Genomic DNA, 23,789 nt, shown 5'->3' on the forward strand with positions numbered 1-23,789 from the left:
GTCAAAGCTGCACCTTCATCACGCACTGAAGGGCCCGCGGGTACAGTACAGGGTTAATAAGCGCAGCGTTCCTGGGAACATCTCCTCCAGCGTCAGGACATCTTGGAGGTTGTGGCTTTCTGCTGCCCCCAATGGATAAGACAGCCTGCTTGTTACTGCCACAGAACTTGGCTTGCAAAGGTCTTCATTCCAAAGGGCCTGTGATGTCCTAGCAGCGTATCGCTGAGCTTCTGCATCCCTGATCTCTTAAGGGCCACCAGCTCTAGCCCAGAGGCCAGGAGCAGCTTGAAGTGCCCTGCCCCCAGCCCCATCGCTCCCCATTGCTTTGCCCACCAATGGTCTCTATGACCTTCATTCCTTCTCGCCCTCCTGGAGTCCAGGTCACCCAGTGTCACACGCCTGACCAAGATTCATTTCTTGTTCCTAAACACTAACCTGCCTGAGAGACTGGGAGACTAGGAGCTCCAGCCCCACATGCCGGTGGGAGAAGTGTCAGTAAACCACCAGGACTGCAGGGCACTTTGTAGGTGGTCAGTGCTAAGGAGACAGATGCCAGAGTGAGCCCACAACTTTTTAGGCACCCCACAGAACCCCAGGCAGGACTTTAGTCATTCATTTCTACTTTTCTCTGTCTCTTAGCAAAGTCCATTAATGAATTACTTCCAAGTTACAATTCAGGTGGGTCCAGAACAGAGTAACCAGGATGGGCCAGAAATCTTCGAAAGCCTGCCGCCCACCCTTGAGGAAGGGTCGAGTTGATGGGCTTATGTGACTGGGGAGAGGGAGGACCTCATTCGGTGTGTGGGTCACACCAGCTGTCTTTAAATATCGGAAGGGCTGCCTGTGTGGGAAAGGCTGTGGTTTCGTTCTGTGGGGGACAGAGACTGTGATCGATGAGTAGAATATACAGAAAGATAGAGCTTATCTCGAGGTAAGGAAAACGTCCTGCAATCAGAGCAGTCAGTGGGATGAGTTCCTTCAGGGGGCATCAGAGGCATTCAACAAGTGCTGGGCACTTATTCCCTACGGGTGCTGTTGGGGGACAATCAGAGAGCAGAGGCGTGAAGACCACGTCTAGCTTTGAGCTCTGTTTCTCTCTCTGATCCCACAGACACGGTGCTGAGGACAGTGCAGTGCGGCAAGGGGGCTGGGAGGAGAAGCAGGAGCTCTCGTCCCGCCACCCCCCCCCCCCATCTGTGAGGGGCCACAGAACTCTCCCGTGGCTGCAATAACTCAGCCTTCTTCCTCATGGCAAAGCCAGCTCACTGGGATGCAGTTCTGAGGACCAAAGACAGAACTCCATGGGCTCTGGGATTTTTAGTGGTTGATCTGGATGATGTCCACTTCCATACTTTTAGAGTAATCATACTTATTATGAATTCTTGAGGGAATCCATAGGATGTGTGCTGTCTTGGAAAGAGAATAATTCTTGTATGAGGGTCTCCAGCTCCACAAAGAGCAAGCACATGTAGGGGAGGGAAGAGGGAGAGAGGCCCGCCCTCCAGCCTTATCCTGCAGAGGTGGGCCCCCGGGCCTCACCCCCAGGCACAGCATAAGGCTGCATGGCCTGCCTCTCCAGCAGCCCGACTCTCAGAGCTGTGCTGGCCGCACAGAGCCTCTCTGATCCAATCAGGGCAGGTGCCTCCGAGTGTGGAGTCAGATCAGCAGGTATGGTGGCAACCCTTGGGTGTTATTAGGTCTCTCTGCCCGCCTGACAGTTAAGCATGGGTTGTGGGAGGATGGGCTATGGTGCAGGGAGGGAGGGTATGAGGGTGGGGGGTATGGCTGAGGAGGCTGGGCAGCAGGGAATGGACCAGATGTGGGGCAAGGTTCCCAGGGCAGCACCCTGGGGCCAATGACACAGGTCCCCTGTGCCTCAGCACCCCCAGTCATAAAGAGGACTACACTTTTCCTTACCTCTCAATGAGTAATGGGCCTGCCACACAGTAGGTCTCAACACATACTTGTCGAATGAATGGATTATTATTACTGTTGCTGCTATTTTTATATTTCAGCGAACCCTTCACCAAGGTTCTCATTTTAAGGAACAAAAGGTGGCATCTACCTGGGCCTGATTTAGTCTTTCTAAAGCCCAGGCAAGTGTTTAGAGGACACTGTGTGGAGCACCCCAGGGCAAGCTCAGGACAGCCACCCACCCAGGCTTGCTCTGCAGGGTGGGGCAAGGTCCAGCTGCCTGGGCGGTGCCATAAGTCTCTCATCTGGTTGGGTGGGCACCAGGGGGAAGGAGAGGAGTGGCAGTACCTTGGCGGTCCTGGAACCGGGCCTCCTTTAGGGTCCTGACCTGCCACTGGGGCGCGTGGGGTGAGAGCGTTCCTTGGGACCAGCCACAGAAGCCATCCTCGAAACTGCAGTAGAAACCAGCAGGGAGCTTACCTGCAGAGAGAGCACAGGGACAGGCATTTCCTGGAAGCTGAATGCAAACGATGCCAAGTCAAGTATAATTAGCCAGGTGACCACAGTCCTTACTAATAACAGCTCCTTTGATGGCTAATGATACTGATCGTGATGAAGAGAGGCCCCAATCCCCAACTTGTACATGTGCTGGTTTACGATTTTCTAATCTTCAGAAAAAACTGGTAATAGTAACAACTCCACAGCAATGGGTATTGTTAACCCAGTTTTAGATATGACAAAGCAGAGGCTCAGAGATATAGAGCAACCTGACCAAGGTCACCTAGCCAGCAGGTACTTCCAGCTGGGACTGGAACCTAGCTCTTCTATTTCTAAATCTACACGGACCCACAAAGAACGTGACCCGGGGAGAAGCCCACGTGTGCTCACTGGACTACACTCCTAAAGCTCAGCCCAGCGGCAAGAACACAATAGCAGCAGTGGCAGTGTTGGCCTGGAATTGGTTTGGGTCCCTCAAATCACCTGTGTGCAGAGACATACTTGCTCAGAACTTCCTTTTTGCTCCCATTTCCCAAGACCCTTGCAGTAAAGTGAAGCCACATGAGCAGTTCTGGCCAATGAAATGTGAGCGGAAGGGATGTGTGTCTCTTCTGAATGGAGGCTTCGGAAAGCTCTGTGCAATTCTTCAGTCTCCTTTCCCCTGCTGAGGGGTCAAGGAGACTTCCTGTTCCTGGGGATGCTGCTGTATGATGTGGAGCCCCTGCCAGCCTGCATCCCAGAGAGACCCTGCGGAGCAGAGCCCCTCTCCCAACCCTCAGTGGATAGGGCCTGTGTCAAGTTAAGCCCCTGAAATGCGGGATGGTTTATTACTGCAGCAGAACTTCGCCTATCCTGACCAAGCAATCCCAGTTACTGGAGCCTCTTTACAGCATCTGTTGGTTCAGCATAAATAGCCCCATTATCCTTTTCTCTGCATCAGACTGACCTCAGGTCCCATTGAAGAGGCCATAGTCAGCTTCATAGACCATATATTTTGCTGCTGCCCCCAGAGGGAGGAGGGCAGGGAAGAGGGTTAGAGAGAGCTTATGCTCTACAGCTGACTGGGAAAATGGCTGCAGGGAAAGCGCTCAGCCCTGAGTGGGCATCAGAGGCTGTGGTGACAGCGCCCAGCAGTCCCTGGCCCGGCTACGTCCTGTGCAAGAGACTGGACCCACGGCACTGTCCCTCCTCTGTCTCGCCTTCCTGGCAGTGGCAGGCTAGCACAGAGGGCCCTGACGCTTCCTGGCTGTGACAGCACCTTCTTGAATTATTGCTCATTTCCCCCCGATTCTCTGTGCATTTCACACAGAGGCAGCATTATAAATTAAAACAGGCTGTCACGACTTGGACATCTCTTCCCATTTATACCCCCCTGAAGAAGTCATTTCCCCAAGCCCTGCATGTTCCTCTGATTAAAAATCCAACAGCTAAGGAGATCTTTCTGTTTTATTTTTATGCCCCCCTCAAGGGATCCCATATCCACTTCTTTTGCAAAAACTAACTGGTGACCTTCCGGGGAGCGTCCTTTACAAGCGTGTTTAACCGGGCACTACAATGGAAGATGCTAGCAGGTGATGGGCTCCCGTTAGGAGGAGGAGGCAGGGCTGAGCTGGGGCCTGCAGGGCATCTCACCCTCTCCTCACCCTTTCAGGAGGTGCGGGGGAGATCTTGATTCATGGGTGCTGATACCTCAACAGCCCTGGAGTGGGACACCTGAGTTCTAGCCTAGCCTCTCTGCTGCCTACTGTGCAACCTCAGGCAAGCATTTCCTTCCTCGGCCCCAGCTCCCTCCTCTGCAAAATGGGGTAATAATAGTGTCTATGTCATAGGGCTGTTTTGAGGACAAAATGAGAGAGTGTGGAAACATTTTATAAACAGACAGGGTTGAGCAAATATACCGAGGTGGTGGCATTATTCATCATCCTTCTCCCCTGGGCAGGGGAGCTCGCCAGGGGGTGCGCTACAACAGCTCACGCTACCCGGAGGCAGAGACAGTCCCTCAGCTGCCTTTCTGGAGACCCTGTGCCTTCCACCTGTGCAGGAGTGAGGACAGCCACTGGCGCTCTCCACCTTCTAGCCCACCTTGTTGTAGCTTGGCACAGGGTGAGCTGGGACTGGAAGCCCCTTTCTTTTCAGGAGGTAGGCAGACTTGGTCACTGGATAATTTGTGTGATAATTGAGACCTCAAAGAGTGGGGGGGGGAGGGGAGGCGATGAGAGGGTGTCCGCTACTGCAAGCACATGGGGCTGTGTGTTCAGCAAGAAGCCACTCCTACGGAAGCTGATGGGCGTGGGCATCAGAGCAGAGGTCCTTGGTGGGTTAGGTTGGGTTTAGGAAATTGCCACTAAGGCCAATTGCTGAGCACAACATTGGCACACAGGGTTGGGTCTAATGTCAACTCCTCCTCTGACCATCCCTTTCTCCTCTCATCCACCCTAGGCACCTGAGCAGTGCTTGGCACACTGTAGGATCACCATACTTAGTTGCTGATGAAATGGGAGTGAATTCAGTCCTCTACTCCCTGTCACTCAAAATGTGGTCCAGGGACCAGCCGCATCCGCATCACCTGTGAAACTGAGAAGTGTGGAATCTCAGGTCCCCACACCAACGCCATCCCCAGAATTGGAATCTGTATTTTTAAAATTCCTAATGTCTGAGCAGCACTGCTCTACCCCACCCTCTCCTTGGGCTGCAGCCAGATATTTCATTGGCCGGATGGCAGGTCGGGCTGTGTGTGGGTCAATCAATCCCACAACATTGGCAATTATGACACCTGATTCCACTCTAAGAGAGACAGATTTGTGGAGTCACAGAGATGTGACCTCAGCAACAGCTGTAGAAACTGCCAAGTACAAACTCCAGGCCAAATGACACCACTTCTTTCCCTTCCTGTGTGACAACTCGGTTAACATTTTTGATAAATATGTGTTATACATTTCCTTGAAAATATAGAGTCATGGGGAAAAATGTTAGAAGAAATACATCAAAATATTATGGTTATCTCTGAATGTCTGAGAGGGAGGATTATGGGTGATAGTTATTTTCTTCTGTGTACTTCTCCAGATTTTTCAAATATTTTACAACCAACATGTTTTATTTTACAATAAAGAAACATAAAAAAACCTGTTTTGCCTGACAGGAAAAGTATCCCCACTAAATAGATGAGATTATTAAGTACATGGAGGGGAAGTGAGCTGCTTGCAAATACCTGGTGAGTCAATGACTTATCCAGGGGATGAAGCGAGAACACCTCATCCTTTTCTGGGGAGCCACAGGCCACGAGGGCCACTGCTCGACACCCAGGGGCCCTTGAAGACACCCTTTGATGGGTGATGGTGTCCTGGATGTCTCACTTGGATCAGTAACGTTTAATTGGAATGAGGGAAGAAGGATGGGTGTGGAGGACCAGGTGTGAATGGACAGGTTGGTGATTGGATGGAGAAGGGCAAGGGCAATGCCGCCTCCTCCATTTCAGGTCCCCACTTACCTCAGACAGAGAGATATTGCTTGGGGTTGAGTCTGAGAATCGAGTGAAGCCCCAGGAGGTGTGGGGAATTCCTTCTGGAGAGAGCGTGGAGTTGAGGCTGAATTGATGGGATACAGCCTACCTTTCCCTTCAAATTCCAACCATGGCCAGGCTTGGTTGACTACCCTGGACCAAGATTGGTGACCCTTGTGGGGGTTCCTTAGACGATCTGGACATCCCCAACAGGTGAGCTCCTGCTCCGAGAAAACATTCTAATAGGTTCCAGACTACCTGGGAAGGACCAGGTGAGGTCAAGAGCATTGGACATCAACACATAACACATCAGTGGCCATCATGTTCCAACTCACATTACAGATGAGGAAATTGAGGCCCAGAAGTGGAGATGAATGATCTTACCCCCACCCCACTTGCCTAACCTTTTCCTGGTCCCTTCTTCCTGGGTGGAAATATAGCTAAGGGTTGTGCTCGGCCGAACCAGCTGCTAGAAACTCACAGAACAAGAGTCTGGCTTGTACTGGTTCAGAGTGTGGGCTTTGGAGTCAGACTGAGTCTGAATCACTGCTCAGCCACTGGCTAACAGTTTGGCCATGGACTTCAGGTTCCTCATCTCTAAGGTGGGTGTAATGGCATCACATAGGATTGTTGTAAGGGTGAAATAAGTTAATACATGCCAAGTGTTTGGAGCAGCTCCCAGGACATAGTAAATGCTCAATAAATGTTAGTCAATATTATTACTGCTGTTGCTATCTTCACGGGGATGGTTTCCAGAATCAACACCAGTCAATGTGACAGGGAAGACAGCAAATATCCCACAGAGAATGGGGCACACAAACAAGGAGAAGGATGGTGGCTAACAGTACTGTAAAGATCAGAGTGGCAAAAAGATCGAAATAACCCTCCTTCTGAATTGAACTTCTCTTCCTAGCAACCGATTTCTGTAGCAAAGACCTTGGTGGGGGTACTCTCCAGTGTGGAGCTGTCATTCGACAGCTGGTCAGAGCAGCTGCTCAACTGCGGCTGAAAAGGCCACAGGGCCCCAGGTGCCTGCCCTCAGGCCCGCAGCTAGGCTGCCCTCCAGCTTGGAGTTGGTCCTGGAAACTTGTTAATGGCAGGTCCCTGAATGGTGGGAAAATGCCCTGAGCTCTCAGTAATGGGCAGATCCCGCAGGCTCAATGCTCTAATCAGGGCTCTGTTCCTGACGTGCTGTGTGACCCCAACAAACCAATTACCTTCTCTGTGGTTTCATTTTCCCAATTGTAAATCAGGGCATGCCCTGCCTGACCTGTGTCCCTGCTGGGAAGTGGGCATAAAAAAAAACTTTAAAAAAAGGCAAAAGCAAAATCACACAGCTCAGAGGCACTGCTGGAAATACTGCAGAGACCAATAACTAGAGACACACAGAGGCCTCAGCCTGGGCAGCTTGGTGGCTAGGTTCATTCGGGCCACATGCAGAGTGAAAGTCTGCGAGACAGGCCAGGAGCCAGACCATGTGGGCAGGACAAGGCCCCAACCTGCAACTCCTTACTGGGTTGATCTAAACAACCACAATTCCGCCATTATTGGAAAACTTCCCTCAAAAGTTTTGCATAAAAGGTAGTTTTTAAGTTGAAAAATGGATTTCTTTATTGCTTCATTTATAAGAGAATAAATAAAACCACTTTTCCCCCAAGGGAAAGTCTGTCCTCCAGATGACCTGGGAAACACTGTTAACTTTTTAAAGCTATTTTGCAGGCCAGTGTCACGGGGCTGGTATCTAGGAGGCGAGCATTGGATGCTGTGTCTGGGCCCCAGAGCACCCAGGCACACACCTGCTGCCTGCTTCCCAACCCTGTTCTGTTGTTTCCCCTCCTGCCCCGTGTTGGAGTTTCAGCTTGAGGGCAGGTGCTGTGTTTTCATCTCTGCTCCAGGATCCAGCATATTTTCTAGCTCACATTATATGTGTTCTGTGATTTCGGTTTCCCTGGGGAAAATGTAAAAACCTCTAGTATTTACTCCTAGCCAAATAGCTACTGAGGACACTGTATTGAAGTGGAGTGAGCACTGGGCTGGGAGTCTAATGCTGCTACTAACTACCAATGAGACCTCTACAGAGCCCAAGTTTTCCAACTCATTTATTCATTTTAATGAACAAAGTGTCAGTTGTGCCAGGAATCATGTGAAATATTGGTACAGGGAAGAGTACCAAACCCCATCTGCCCACAGAGAGGGAGAGAAACATGGAAAACACCCTCATGAAATGTAATGGATGTGCACCCACTAAGATGGCTAAAACAGAAAGGCAGATAATAATAAATGTTGGCAAGGATGTGGAGAAATTAGAACTGTTATACATTACTGGTGGGAATGTAAGATGGTGCAGCACTTTGAAAACAGCTTGGCAGTTCCTCAAACTGTTAAATATAGAGTTATCATATGACCCAGCAATTCTACTCTTAGGTATATACCCAAGAGAAATAAAAACATCTGTCTACACAAAAACTTGTACACAAATGTCCACAGCAACATTATTCATAATAGCCCCAAAGTGGAAACAACCCAAGTGTCCGTCAACTGATGAAAGGCTAAACTAACTGTGGTTATCTGTACAATGAAATATTATTTGGCAATAAACATATACAAAGGACTGATACACACTGAAGCATGGGCTGCCCTTGGAAACATTATGCTAAGTGAAGAAATCACAAAAGACCACATATTGTACGATTCTATTTATATGAAGTGCCAAGAACAGGCAAATCTATAGAAACAGAAGGTAGATTATGGTTGCTTATGGCTAGGGGAGGGGGCATAGTTGGAAGAAAGTCGGGAAAGATTTCTAGGGGTTTCTTTGTGGAGTGATAAAAAATGTTCTAAAACTAGTAGTGATGGTTGCACAACCATGACTATGCTAAAAAACCCTGGCTTGCATACTTTAAGTGAGCGGGTTGTATGGTTTACTAGTATGAACTGTATCTAAAAAGAAAAGGGCAGTTAAAAAATAATGGATGCTATGGTGGGTGGAAGATACACCGAGTTGGGACAGGAGGTCCTGAGAAAGAAGAACCAACTGTCCTGTGGGGGTGGTGAGAGGAGGTTTCCCAGAAAAATCAACTCCTGAGGGGTATCTTGAAGGAGCAGATGGGACTTGAAAAGGGACAGGGCACTCTGGGCAAGGGATACCACACACACAAAGCCACGGAGGTTTGAGGGAGCTGAGAAGCAGTCTGATATGGCCGGACCTGGGGTACATGGGAGCCTGGGAGGATGAGAGAGGCAGTGGGTGATGAAAGATGAGGATTGAAAAGTGAGGGAAGTCCGGGCTTCCAAAGTCATGTTACAGAGCTGGGCATTCGTCTGAACATGTCCTCTGTGCACGAGGATATTGAGGGCATAACTTATAAGATCTTGTTTGGTTCTTAACTTTCATGCTGTTTCTGGACCACAGTTTTATCACTCCACAGATCTTAGCTCTGTCTCTTGAAGACTGTGTAGCTTGTGAAAGTTGCCACTGAGACGAGACACAAATGGCACTGGACAGAGGAAGGCTGTCCAAATTGGAATGCATGGGGTGATGGGCAGGAGAGGGATGTGAGTGTGGCTGGGGTGAGGTGGTTGGGGCAGCCCATCTACTCACTGCAGAGCTGGTCCTCGTCTTCTCCCTGGGCGCAGTCCTGGTGGAAGTCGCAGGCCTGACCGAGCTGGAGGACTGTCCCGTTCCAGCAAGTGAAGGAACTCTGCAAGGCCATCTTGGAGCCCGGGGATGTCCCTGGAGAGCACACAGAGACACAGGCCTGGTCAGTGTGGATGGCCCAGCCGCTCAGATCCCAGTGGCTTGACTGAGACACCGGCATCTCAATCTGGCCACACCCAGGGGCAGCACCAGGAGGCTGAGAGGAAGTCAAAGCCCTAACAGCCCCACAAACCCTTGGGGATCTCATTTCCTAATGATGGGGAATAGCAGAGTGGCCGAGGTTTGTCTACGGCCCCTCAACAGTCTGGGGTCCTCAAACCCATGACTTTAGTGTGCCAGATGGACGGCCTGCAGGTGGGGCCTCATCTGCACACAGACAGCTCTACCTTCAAGGTCATATTTGGGGTATCAAGGGGACTATCTGGTCCAGTGTATGTCCCCCATGTTCTTGACCCTGGATGCCACCACTGGAGTGATTCTAGAAACGTGCAGTAGTCTTGGCTGTGGAACACGAGGAGCACCACTGTGAGGACCAGCCCTGGACCGGCCTGTCCATGACCGGTTGTGTGACGCTGACCTTGTCCCTTCTCTGTCTGGCCCCCTGTCTCTCCATTTACAAAAGGAGGGGTTTGGACCATATTTCTAAGGTCTGTTCCAGTTCTGAAATTCTAGATAAATCCTATTATCCAGTGGAGGATGGGAGAGGACGCAGTTTATAATGAAATTGTTAGCAGTTATTTGTTTCTGTATCAAGAACAAAGTTTTATGAAAATGCGTTAACCTGTGACCCAGAGAGCCAGGCTTCAGGGAAGAGAAGGCTGGACTGGCCGAGCATGTCCTACCGACTGGGCACTGTGCCTGAGACCACCTAGCAAGGGCTGGTGATTCTGATGGCACCTCCTATTGCCCAGCTCGTGGTGGGTGTGGGATGCAGGAGCCTCTGGCCCACGTGGAGATGAGCAGGAAGGGCCCACCCCACGCCTGGCTGCCCTACACTCCATCCTCTTTTCTAGCTCCATCCCTGTGGCAGCCGGTGCCTCGGCAGTCTCCCCACCCCCGTCCCATCCACCTCAGTGCTCGCCTGGGTGGTGGAGAGAATGACCCAGGATCCCCACTTGGGGGTCCTGTAGCTTCTCTGAGCATCATCTCGGGTGGCTCCTCCAACCCTGGCTGTGAAATTAGACTGGTCTTTATTAGATTTTATTTTAAGAAAACCTCCCAGCTGATTGTGATGTGGGACTCTCCAGTTAGATGACTTTTAATACCTAAAATTCCATGATTTTCTCGTTCAGTGGACGGTTCCCAGTAGCATGGGCACTATCACCAAGTCCAGCCTGTTGACTTCTGGGATGCCTTTGTGTGCCTCAGCACATCGGCTTTGCAGAGAAGCTAGGCAAGTCTTAACAGTGCCCGTTTCCTTAGTGGGAAACTGAGTCAGAGAGCTGCAGTCACTTGCCTAAGGTCGTGAAGCTGGTCCATGGGATTCAGGCCCCATGTGTCAGAAAGCAAAGCTGTTCTCTCCATCTCACGGGAGAGGAGTGCTGGAGGTGGCCTTGGGCCCTCTTTCCCAACCTAGTCTAGCTGAGGCTCAACTTGTAAGTTGATGGCAGGTGGCCGCTCGGCCCTGTCAGATGGGTCTCCAGCCTGGCTGGGCATTCTTGGTAACTCCTGGGCGTGGGAAACCAGGCCCTGCTTCCCTCAGGGAATCACATCCAAGTTTTGTTGTTGTTTTTAATTGATTTCAGAGAGGAAGGGAGAGGGAGCTAGTGATGGAAACATCAATGATGAGAGAGAGTCATCAATCAGCTGCCTACTGCATACCCCCTACTGGGGATCGAGCCTGCAACCCAGGCATGTGCCCTGACTGGACTGAACCAGGATCTCCTAGTTCATGGATTGACGCTTAACCATTGGGCCGGGTACATCCCAGTTTTTAAACCTGTTCTTCAAGGTCCTTTGTGATCTGGGCCCAAATTCCTTTCCTGTCTCACCTGTCTGTCTCTCCCCATGAACCCTGTGCTCCGGACTCAGCACTGATTCCATACACCCTGGCTCTAGGACCAGCTCTAGTGTTGGCTCCCATCTTCTCAGCAGGTTGTCTGAACCTCTGTGTCTTCCCCCTCCCCACCCCCAGCCCTAGCCACTGCCTGGCCCCTAAGAGGGCTCACAGACATCCTGCACATTAGGTTACCTATCTGTGAATGGCTGCATAATGGACCCACCCAGAGACCCACATCCTAATCCCCCAAACCAGAAAATATGTTACTTTATGTGGTAAAGGGACTTTACTAATGTGGTTAAGCGAAGGACCTTTAGATAGGGGAGATTCTTCTGGATTACTGAGGTGTGACCACAAGGTTCTTACGAAGAGCAGCAAGAAAGACAAGCAAGAAGTAGGAGATGCCATGAGGGCAGCAGGGGTTTGGAGTCATGAGCCAGGAGATGCAGGCAGCCCCCAGAAGCTGGAAAAGGCAAGGACTGGGTTCTCCGTGGACCCTCCAGCGGGAGCTTGCTCTGCTCTCACGATTTAGCCAGAGAGAATGACTTCAGACTCTGCCCTCAGGAACTCTAAGGGAATAAATGTGTGTTGTTTGAAGCCACCGAGCTTGTGGTAGTTTGTTACAGCAGCCACAGGAAATGAATGCACCAGCTAACCCAGACTCCAGCTGCAGTGGAAGACGGTCCTCGGAGACCCCGAGCTCTGAAGCCCAGCACAGCCGTAGATCAACTTCTCGGTTCCTTAATTGTTCTGTGACTAGATTGCTGTGGTTCCCTGGACTGGTCACCTCTGCCCCCTTCTTCCTCACACAGAAGGAAAAATGCCACACCTATCTATCCCTGTGCCTCAAGATAGCTTAAGTCAATGGTTTCTCCAAATTCCTCCAAATTCCAGGAGCAGGGACATGCACAACCTGTCAGTCACGTCCCCTTGGAAGCTGGGAGGTAAAATGTGTCTAGGAGCTGGGGTCCTCCTGCAGAGGTGGCGCTTTGCTGGGAGGGGCTGTGGCCTTTGTCGCAGATCACAGCAAGGACACCTGGCATCATATATAGTGTCCTGTTACCTGCCTAGCACAGCGCCAGCACTTCACCTGCCTGCTCACTCAACTTCACCATCTCCAGGACAGGGCCACTCGTTCTTTCCACTTCACAGAGGGAAGTTGCCAATTGAGGGCCAGGGGCAGTGGTGGGCAGGTGGCCTCCAGCTGGGGGCTGCTGTGAGGGCCGCACTGGTGTGTCCACCCCAGCTGGTGGGCCCTGCCTGCCCAGTGACACTGCCTGTCCTCTCTGCCCCTGTTTCAGGGTAAAGGCGTTTAGGATAATAAGAACACTTCTTCACATTTGCTTGGTGATTTTTAGTTTTCAAAGTACTTTTTTCTAGTGTCTTATATTGGATCATTACATACAGCGAGGACCTTCTTACCCTTGTTCCCAGCCCTAATGAAGAAAATATAAGCAAAATAAAAACCCCTGTGAAGTCTTCCTCAACGTATGGAACACGTGTAAGCTTGTTGTGTTTCATTCACACCTTATGATTAGGCCTATTTCTCATTATGCGTTTTCACACACCAATGACTTGTCATTCCCTCATTCTAAAAGCATATGCCTATTGTCTGAAGTGTGAAGCCAGGGTAAAAATAAACAAAAGCAGTGCCCAGAATCACACCACCCAGAGGCCATCATTTCTAACGTCTCTGAAGTGTTTTGGCCTATTCGTTAAACGTGTGTACAGTTGTGCCATATGTATATATGCCTTAAAATAATTAAATAAGGCCACAAGCTTTACCAAAGATTTAAAAATTCTCCAGAAGCATACCTTTTAATGGCTATAATACTTTGGGATACGCACCATCATTTATTTCAACAGTATTCAATGTTTGGATTGTTAGACTGTTTATCAGAACTCTTTGAAGACTCTCTTTGACCAAAAACCTTTGCTTGCATTTCAGATTATTTTCATAGGATAGATTCCCAGAAGTGGAATTACTGAATCAAAGGGTGTAAACATTTTCAAGGCCCTTCATATAGACTGCCAAACTATTTTCTAGAAGTTAATCCAATTTACACTCTCCCAGCTGCGTTCACACATGCCTTCCCCTCTCAATACATCCTGGCCAACCCTGAATAGATCATGATTTTTATTTTTAACTAAAGGAATTCTCCTGCTGTTTTATTTGGTATTTCTTTGGTAGTTAGTGAGGCTGAATATTTTTTTCACATGTTGTTAGCTTTATTTTACTTTTACGTTGCCCACTTCCATCTGCTGATTTATCTATTAGGTTCTCCATATTTTCATATAGAATTGTATGAGATTATGAGTAAGGATGTGAAATTATTTATTATATGCTTGACAATTTCTCCCAGGATTTTGTATGCTTTCTTTCTGTTTATAATGTATCTGATTTCTTCTTTTTTCTTTTCTGCTTAGTTTGTTCCATGTGGGACTGGTTATGTGTGGGTCACCCTTCCCAGTCTCTGGGTTGCCCTCTCATTTAGGAACATCTTCACCAGCATCTCATCTTTCAGTAATAGGGACCCAGACCTCATCTACGACACTTTTGTAGATTCTCCCCTCCTCCCCTCCATGAACCCTCCTTTCACTTGGACTTCTATCACTTATCACTTCTTGCATTTAACATGGCAGACATTCCGCCTCATGTCATAAGCAGTTGTTTGTATGCTGTCTTCCTCACCAAACTATAAGTGACTAGGAAGGAGATATTGAGTTTTATCCTCATGAGTCTAAAACAGTACTTTGTATAGAAATCTCTCCACCCCAATACTTGGGAATTGAATTGAACCTATGCATTATATGTGGAAAGTTTTATACCTGTTTTATGGTTGAGAATACAAAGGCTTAGCGTGGTTACACGGTTTGCTGAGGGATTTGTGAAAATCCACATTTTTGACATCTTATTCTCTATCATTTGTACTGTGTCTGTTTGTGGAGTCCCCCTCCACTCCCGCACCCAGGTATAAGTGTCCTCAGGAGCAGTGATTGTGAGTACAGAAGGGCAGGAAGTTGGCATCCCTGCCCTTCACCCCAAATCTTGACAAAGTAGAGATCTGGTAGTGGGAAGGTAGTGCTGCTTTCACTCTCTGGATGCCCCAGAGTTAATCCCCAAACCTTTCTTTTACTCAGTTAAAGCACAGCCACAGCCCAGAGAGGCCGTCCCCTTCAGGCTTGCTTCTACCAATGCCTCTCCATCTCCTTCCCCTGGCTGGAGACATCTCGGCTCACTGGCATCACATTCGCCATACCACAGAGAATTTTATGCTTGTGAGGGATTCAATTAGATGTATGCCTGGTACTCTGATCTCTACTGCCAGCCAAACTCAAAACTAATGAGGCGCAACAAAAAACAACTGCTCTGTCTTCCCAAGTTCTTTTTTTATGGGGCCCATAAATTCCAAGGAAGGAAGTACCCTTGGTGAATGATTGTAATCAAGGGCCTGAGTTTCTTAAATGGCATCTTCTCTGTGGTTGTGAAGTGACTCCTCTGGCTTATGGAGGATGGTACCTGAGGCCCTGGGTGGTCACAGCCAGCCTTGGGGCAGCGGATCTTCTTGCTGGCACTTCCTGATGCTTTCCACCTATGGGTGCCAGTGAATCCTGGTAACCATTGGAACACCAAGTCCCTAATCACAGAATGCTTAGGGAGATCTGAGATCAAGCTGCTCTGGGATGAGTTGGTGCTTGGGGATCTTTTGTTAGTAAGGATCTTCTCGGTGGGAATTTATTTATCTTTGAAATAGCAGTTCTTCCCAGAATAATGATGTAAGTCACCGGGGGCCATAAATTCTCATCATTCCTTACCTCTGTAGAGCATTTTAATAGCTTATGATGTGCTCTCATAATCATTCCTTGTTTGAACCTCATAAAAAACTGGCAGGACAGTTATTATTATTCCCATTTGATTAATCAGAAGATTGGGGATTCTAGAAGCTAAATAACATACAGAGAAATGCTTTTTAAACTATAAGGCACTATGAAATGCCTGTGGTCTTGCAGCAAGTAAACCTCAGGGGAAGGCCCACCAGAGCCTGGTCAGATGATCCCAGGTGGAGTTCCTCTCCCAGACTTGGATTAGATCACCTTTGGGACCAGCACCCTGACTGCCCATGGGAGTCATTAGGGAGTTAGAATTCCTGTTGATCTCAGGCCCCACCTGGACCAATGAAATCAGTAGAAGGAGAGGCCCTTGGCATTGGTGGCTTTAAAAGCTACCTGAGTGATTCCCAGGGGCATTGGGTTGAGAGCCTCTTCCTCAGAGGCTGGAAGATCTGCCCTTGAGAACCTAGGAATCTTGGGTGCATCCTTTATCTCCATGGGTCTTCACTGTCCTTGATACAGTGAGGGTGGACCTCAAGTCCAACCTTTAAGACCACCATCCATTTGCAATATCTTGATTCTGGAGTGCTGGGCAATGGTTGTTGGTGGCTATATGTTTATAAGGTTGATTTGATATAATTAGTGCCATCTTTATTAATTCTGGCCCTTTAATGACTCTCCCGTGAAGCCTTCTTCCCTCCCATGCATCTTTACTAAGCCACTCACCCAGCAAGCTTCCCTTGGATGCCTCATGTTAGCTTTTCCTGTCTCAGTCATCTGTCATTTGCATCCTGGAACCTGTCACCTGAAACAGCATGCCACATTTGTTTGCCTATTTATCTAGTCTCCAGTGCAGGAGAAATTAGTTCATATTTGCATCTGAGACACGTGTGGCCCAGGTCAGGTCACATGAATCACTATTCCACACCATGCGTGACTTACTGGGTTCTCTGGCTGAGAATGATTCCTTTTCCCTCATTGTGCATTCAAAGCAGAAACCCAACACACTCCCCTCCTTCCATCATGTCTTGGAGATTTGGTGCTAAAAAATCTACATAACTCTCCTTACTCAAATTTCTTTTTTAAATGAATGTCAAATTTTAGGTCACTTAATTAATTTTTAATTAAGGTGATTTATGTGGCATTAAAAAAGGCACATTTGTATCAGCTTTTGGGCTCTCTCCCACCTGCTTGCTGATGCCTAACCAATGACACTCGCTGAGGGGGAAAATTGAATGCTGCTTCGGTGAGATGGGGTCTTACTCTTAAATGAAAGACAAGGGGATGTGGTGTGTGGAAGGAGTCTGCCTACTAGAGAATAGAGAGGTCAGGAGTGGGGCTGGGCCAGGTTCCCATCGTAGAAACTTACTGTTTCCCAGAATGAGGAGAATCAGGTACTTCAGGGTAAACAAGCCCAGAGACATGAAAATGGATGGTGACGTGATGAGGATGCAGTCAAATAGCAGGCACAGGCTAACAGCTGTTACTACTGTGCTGACGTTAATGGAAGGCCTGCGAACTGTGTAAATTAAGCCTGGCAGAGACCAATCCTGCTGAGGGCTCTGGGACTCATAAATTGGAGTGTGGACAGCCTCATTATAAAGAACTGGCATCTTGGGTTCCTACTCAAAATGTAAATCGGTGAGGAGAAGGCCTAGCTATGGAGGGCTTAGGGTAGGCTGGGTAGGAAAGCCCTGTGCTGGGAACCAAGAGAGCCGGTTGGAGGCCTAGTTCTGTGACAAGGCTCTGGGCCACAAGCCAGTCACTTCTATTCTGGGCCTCAGTTTCCATGTTTGTGGACCCTCAAAAGGCAGCCGTTTACATTTACCATGGGCTTAGTCTTTGGTGGGGTGTCCAAAGACCCTCTGCAACTAAGTCACACAGGAACTTGTTAATCATGCTTTCTGGGCCCGCTGTAGACCTATAGAGTCAGAATAGCTGGGGGCGGAACCCTGGAACCAGCATGCCCCACAGCGCTCTGGCTGACAATAGGGTGCACCAAAGCCTGAGAACCTCTAGTATAGAGAAGTGGATCTTCAATTTCTTCTTCCCTTAGAAGAATCCCAAGCCTTCTGGCCCTTTGTACCCCCTCACCGGGACAGTTCCCTCCTGGGGCCAGGGCTATCAGAGTTCCTTTCACACCTAGATTCCATTTTTGTTATTCTTCCAGCGGTGCACGCTATCACTTTGTTCAGTTTGCAGTGATGAGCCCCTTCAGGTGTAGAGAAAACAATACTTGGTTCCAGTCCCCTCTTCTACCAGCTCGCGGTGTGAACTCTGACAGTTCATGGGATTCTTCTCTTCTGTAAAGCAGGGATGCTATCTAATTTATAGGATTCTGGTGAGGATCAAATGAAATTGTATACACAAACAATATGTGAGGTGCTTATGAGCTAATTTCATAGAGTATCCCAAGGGGTTTGGGAGAATTGACCATGGAGGATTGGTGAAAGGGATCAATAAGGGGGCTAAACAGGCCAGATCTTGGGGACAGACAGCACCTTTGGGAATCCTTCACATCCCATAATATAGGTGAGCATCAACAGGGCTAGACCCTATCAGCAAAACAATGATAGAAACAAACCCAACAACAGTTTGCTCCACAATAATAGCTATGAAAAAGAATAGTTGCAATGATGAGTTTTCAAGATTATTTGTCTCTGGAGTCACCTGACCACCAGTTAGCTCTCTGAGCCCAGCTCCTCTTAGGTCCCAGTCCTGCCATAAACCTTTTCTGGTTTCCATGGCATTCCATCCAAATGGGGCTTGGTGCCCTGGCACGGCCTGCTTTCGCAGCTTTGCTGTGCTACTTTGCATCTTTAGCTAAACTCTGTGACTTGCTTTTCTTGAACATGTGGCCATCGCCACAGCCTTTGTGTAACCCAGTTACTTTGTCTAGAATCATCTTCTCCATCTGCACAATTCCTCCTAACTCAGATGTTTGTTCCCCAATGGCTTGTTCTCCTTCCTCTAAGAAAGGCATGCGATGGCTCCCTGGGGTGCTCTGGTAATCATTGCACGCCTCTAACTGTGCTCTCACCTCACCCTATTGCATGATATGTCTGCATTGCTAGCTTCTCCCACGAAATTCTAAATTCTTTGAGGCAGGTGGTCCATCTTACTTAGTTTCTCTCCTGGAGAGTGTCTGGCGCATGGCGGGCACTAATGAATGCATGGCGAGGGAGTGCAAAATAGATCACCAAGTTCACGTAGAAGAATGGGGTGAGGTGGAATTTCTTGGCATTTTGGAAGTTGCTAATGCCTCTAGCTTATACCATAGAAATTCCACCCACCTTCCGCTCCCTTCCGTTCCACTGAATCTTTGGATTATGGAACAAGAGAGTCAGCTCTGCAAAAAGGCTGTGGAGAAGCGGGAGCAACACCAGATCTAGAAACACAGCAAAGGCTAGTGTGGCTCAAGAGGGTCACAGAGGGTCATGAGGGCTGGGAAAGGTGGTTAGGGATGGGGTGGGGGGGCAGAGGCCCAATTAGGAAGGACCTTGCAGGCAGCAGGAAGGGTTGTAGATTTCACTTAAGGAGTTTAGACAAGAGACTGAAAACAATCTGATTAATTTTTCAAAAGCTCATTCTGAGCAATTTAGGGAGAATGCACTGGAGAGGGCAATGGAAGTGGAAAAACCAGTTTGTAGGCTGTAACCAAGCAAGCAAGGGAGGAAGCAGCTTGCACAAGGCGGTGGTGGAGGAGATGGAAAGGAGTGAGTGATGTGAGTTACACATGGGGGGTGACTGACAGGAGGGCTGATGGCCTGGAGGTGAGGAGGAGAGAGGGTGACACCAGGATGGTGCTGGGCGAAACCGGGGCTGCCAGTTGGCATGATAGAGCCAGCCAGCGTTTGTTTCAGAATCCCGATTCCTTGACAAAGTCAGTCTCCATATAAATTCACAAAGAACCACTAAGATTCCCTCAGGCCATTAGCAGGAAAGCAGAATGTGTTTCATTTTTGCTGCTGAGCTCTCTGAAGAAAGTAAAAATTTTCTTATTCCCTTGTACCCTCAACAGCCCCTTTATTTTGTTGCACAGTCCTTTTCCCAAGGTTTCCCTATTCGACATTTATCTTCATTGCTTTGCCGAAAAGACATAGCAATCATTTTATTTTTAATATTATAAATAACCTCTGTGTACACTTTGCTATTAGTCTCCCTGAAAAGTGGTGACATTTAACCATTCTGCACCACAGCTCCCCATAAAATATGTTGTTTTCTCCTCTTGTTTTTTCAGTGAACAATGAACAATTCCAATGATACCTTGGAGATTTAATACTAATCACACACAAATTATAGCTACGCCTGAGACCACGGGAGGGGCTTTGCAGATCACACAGTGGGAAGGCTGCTGGGAACAGAGAGCAGAGGTGAGCAGGGGGTATGCAGACCGAAGGGGCAGAGCAGGAGCGCTATCGCGGGAGTGGCCTCTTAAGGCACCTCCACTGAAGGGAGCCGGGGGTTTCAGCCCCTTGAAGACAGATGGGAGGTCATTCTGCCTCCACCCTATCGGTGGTAGTCATGCTGGGAGGTTTGGCTGAAGAGACAAGCTGGCCATTGGGTGCTGACACAGGTATCCATCTGTGATAAGCATGTCCACCCTCATCATTTATTGAGTGCTTATAATCTTCTAGGTACTGATATGCATTACTTTATTTACACCTTATAGCAACTATATGAAGTAGTTGTCACTATCTCCATTTTATTGAGAAGAAACTAGGACCCAAGAGTTTGTAAAGACATCCCCAAAGTCCTTGAGGCAGAATTTGATGTCTACCTGACCCCAGAGCCCATGCTCTTAATCAGTATGCTAGACCCACCAGGAGGGATATCCATTCTAGGAGCCCCAGGAATAAATGAGAGGGAGGATTGTGAATTGCAAGCCAGTGAAGCCCCAGAGAGAAAATGTGCAACAGGCTGGAGACGGAGGCCGGGGAAGGAAGCTGGCAGTGCCAGGGATCGTGGAGGTGGGAGTGAGGCTGGCTGGGGTTCCGGACTGGGCTATTGTCCCTCTGAGGGCTGATAAAAATGTTTTCAGGGGATACTGTACCAGGTAGGTGCTAAGACAGAGTCCAGGCACAGGGGAACAAAATGGGAGCTGAATATCAGAGTTCATAGTTTGTTTCCTGGGCCAGGCAAAAAGCCCATCTCTTCTGTTGTTGGGTCAAAGGAGATTAATGGAAAAGTACTTTGAGTACCAGCAAATGATTAAGATTTTATTTTTATTATGAAGCACCTGACATTCATATAGAATCTCACCAGAGCTATAAAAGGCTCACACCCTCACCTCCTTGCCTTACTGAAGGTCACCTCCTCAGGGCAGCTTTTCCTGGAGACCTTATCTAAAACCTCTCCCCTGCTCCACCCCAAAACACAGGCACTTCCTATTTCTCTTCCTATTTCTGTATTGTTTCTTCTTGCTACTTATTCTGGGCATTATACACTTTCCTTATTAGTTTTGGTGCTAGCCTTTCTCCCCCACTAGCAGTGTTTTCACTGCCGAATCTCCCTCTCGTTCCTACTACAGTGCCTGGCACATAGTTGAGAGACTAGGTGAATGTATCTCTTTCATAAATTAGTTTGGGCAATGGATTCAGAAGCATGATTTATGTTTTATTCACAATTTAGAATTGGTGTTTCAGAGAAAAGGCATTTCACTGAAGAGGACTTCCATGTAGTCCCAGTCCCCATGGCCACATGTGTGCAAAGCTGGGATCTGTTCATACAAAAAGCAAGTCACGGGAGAGGCTGATTGCAGTGATTGTGGCCTTCCTGTTTCTAAAGACCTTGCTCGGTGCTGCCAACTCCATTTGGGAGGATGGCTGTACACTCATACACACAACTGAACACGAACTGGGGGGGTGGGGAGGGGTAATGAAGCTGCAGGCATGGACTGCTGGGAGCCCTCCCCTTCTCTCTCCCCCACACACAGAGGAGAGAGTGATGGCCAACTCCCAGTAAGAAGTGAGAGGCTGTGAAACTGTCAGAAAATACTGCACATTTTAGTCTTAAAACCAAGAGGGAGGCTGAGGCCAGGCCCCACGCTATCGATATTCAGTGGGTGGGCCACTTGCAGCAGAGTCAGAAGGAAGCAGGGTTTCCCTGGAGGAAATGTAAAGAGCTCCCGTGTTATTCAGTTTGATAGACAAGGAGAGGTGGGAAGGAGGCTGAGGCTCCTATGGAAGATCAAGGTCACTTGCTTTGGCTAGGAATCAAGAATATATTCATATTTTTTAGTTTCCAGTTCTTTTCTAAGGTTCTCATGTCAGGGTCTGACCTTCTCAAGAACCATAACATTGGGAGAAACCTAGGAAAAGGAAATCTGGAGGACAGGCAGGAGGAAGGATGAAAAATAATAAGAAATAACATTCAATGACTGCCTGCTATGTACCAGCCATTTTCTTTTTTGTGTGTATTATCTTTTACTGGATTCTTTGAATGGACATAACTTAAATATGCAAGAAGACAAGTGATTTGGAATGGCTACTACAAGAAATGGAAAATAACAAGTGTTGGTGGGATATGGTGAATAAACTGGAACCCTTATGCACTGTTGGCAGGAATGTACAGTAAAAGGGTGCAGCCACTATGAAAAACACTATGGTAGTTGCTCAAAACATAAATAATAGAATTACCATATGATTAGCAATTCACTTCTGGGTATACAGTGTATATATATATATATATATATATATATATATATATTATTGAAAGCAGGGTTTTGAAGAGATATTTGTATATCCACGTTAATAGCAGCATTATTCACAACAGCCAAAAGATGAAAGGAACCCCAGTGTCCATCAACAGATGGATGGATAAACACAATGTGGTATATGTGCACAATAGTATATTATTCAACCTTAAAGAGGAAGGGAATTCTGACACATGCTACAAAATGGATGAACCCTGAGGACATTATGCCAGTGAAATAAACCAGTCACAAAAAGACAAATACTGCCTGATTCTTCTTAGTTGAGGGACCTGGAGTAGTCAAATTCATAGAGACAGTTAGTGGAATGTTGGTTTCAGCCAGGGACGAATGGGAGGGGCGCATGGGGAACTATTTAATTTAATTAATTTAATACAGAGCTTCAATTTTGCAATATGAAAAAGTTTTGGAAATAAATACTTTTAACACAACTGAACTGTACTCTTAAAAGTGGTGAATTTCATGTTATATGTATTTTCCCACAATTAAACAAAAAGATGACTGGCCTTGTAAATAAGCCCTAATTAAGACGGCAGGGCAAGAAAACAACAGCATGGCCTACTGAGATGTCTGTCCCAGAGGCCCTCAGGTTCTTCTTCTCTTACTTTTTAAAAAAATATATTTTTACTGGTTTCAGAGAGGAAGGGAGAGGGAGAGAGAGATAGAAACATCAATGATGAGAGAGAATCATTGGTTGGCTGCCTCCCACACACCCCACACTGGGGATTGAGCCCGCAAGCCAGGCAGGTGCCCTTGACCAGAATCGAACTGTGACCTTTCAATCTGCAGGCCGATGCTCTTTCCACTGAGACAAACGGGCTAGGGCTTGTGGAGGGCATCAGGGAGAAGCTTGTGATAATTTTAACCTGTTCCTGTTTGGCTCCCAGTGGAAGGGGCTGGCATGTGAGGCAAAGGACACAGCCAGATGCACTGGCTGGAGCGAGGAGGCCTCACCTCTGCTCCCACACTGCGGCCTGTTAGCTGAGTAGCGCTGCACTGGGCATGAACTCTCTCTTACCTACAGTCTGTTTATCTGTGAAATGACAGGGTGGGACCAGTGAGCTCTGAGAGGCCTTTATTCCCCCTCTGCTGTGGGTCAAGGTCTCAGCCAATGACAGGGAAGAGTGGAGAGGAATTCCACGGTTGGAGGAAGGTGCCAGGGTGGGAGAAGGAGGGTCTGGTGATCGTGATAAATGTGGATGACAAATTGGAAAGCCTCCGGGAGACTCCTGCTCAGCTAGAAGCCTCTCAGGCCCCACACTGTGTTAAATGTGGCCACGTCACGCAGAGGGCTGCTTCCGGCCCAGCAGGCCCCCAGCACACACGGCTCCATTTCCATTTTTATGAGTATTTCCTGAACTCTCAGGGGATTTCTATCAGGTACTGTGTACTTGAGAGTGAAGTGCCACTGAGCAGAGTTTACAATTTCTTTTTGAGAAAACAGGTGAGAAAACCGACAAGACTTGATGGGCCAGGTCTGTGAGGAGACCTACAGGACATTCATGCCCACAGGTCCCAGGGGCAGCGGCACACGCCTCCTCTCGCTCAGGGAGGGTCCAGAGCAGGCAGTGCTCTTGCCTTGGGGCTCCTGGGAGTACGAGGATGACATGTTTTAGGTGGACCCGATGGAAAGTTTTCAGTTGCCAGCTGTCCTGAATCTCCACGGTCTTTGTCAGTG

At 48.3% G+C, this 23,789-nt stretch overlaps 1 protein-coding gene across 1 annotated transcript in view; it reads right to left on the reverse strand.

The window, feature by feature from the left end:
- The window catches only part of ALK (ALK receptor tyrosine kinase), a gene marked incomplete at both ends in the record, with an annotated part of 583,016 nt that overhangs the window by 92,294 nt on the left and 466,933 nt on the right, over positions 1 to 23,789 (reverse strand). Inside the window, 2 exons of the mRNA XM_079791596.1 lie at positions 2,263 to 2,394; positions 9,513 to 9,644. Coding sequence (XP_079647722.1) covers positions 2,263 to 2,394; positions 9,513 to 9,644 — 264 coding nt within the window. The remainder of the gene's footprint in view (positions 1 to 2,262; positions 2,395 to 9,512; positions 9,645 to 23,789) is intronic.

This window comes from Cnephaeus nilssonii, assembly GCF_951640355.1.
Source record: "Cnephaeus nilssonii genome assembly, chromosome: 15".
NCBI classification, from domain to species: domain Eukaryota; kingdom Metazoa; phylum Chordata; class Mammalia; order Chiroptera; family Vespertilionidae; genus Cnephaeus; species Cnephaeus nilssonii.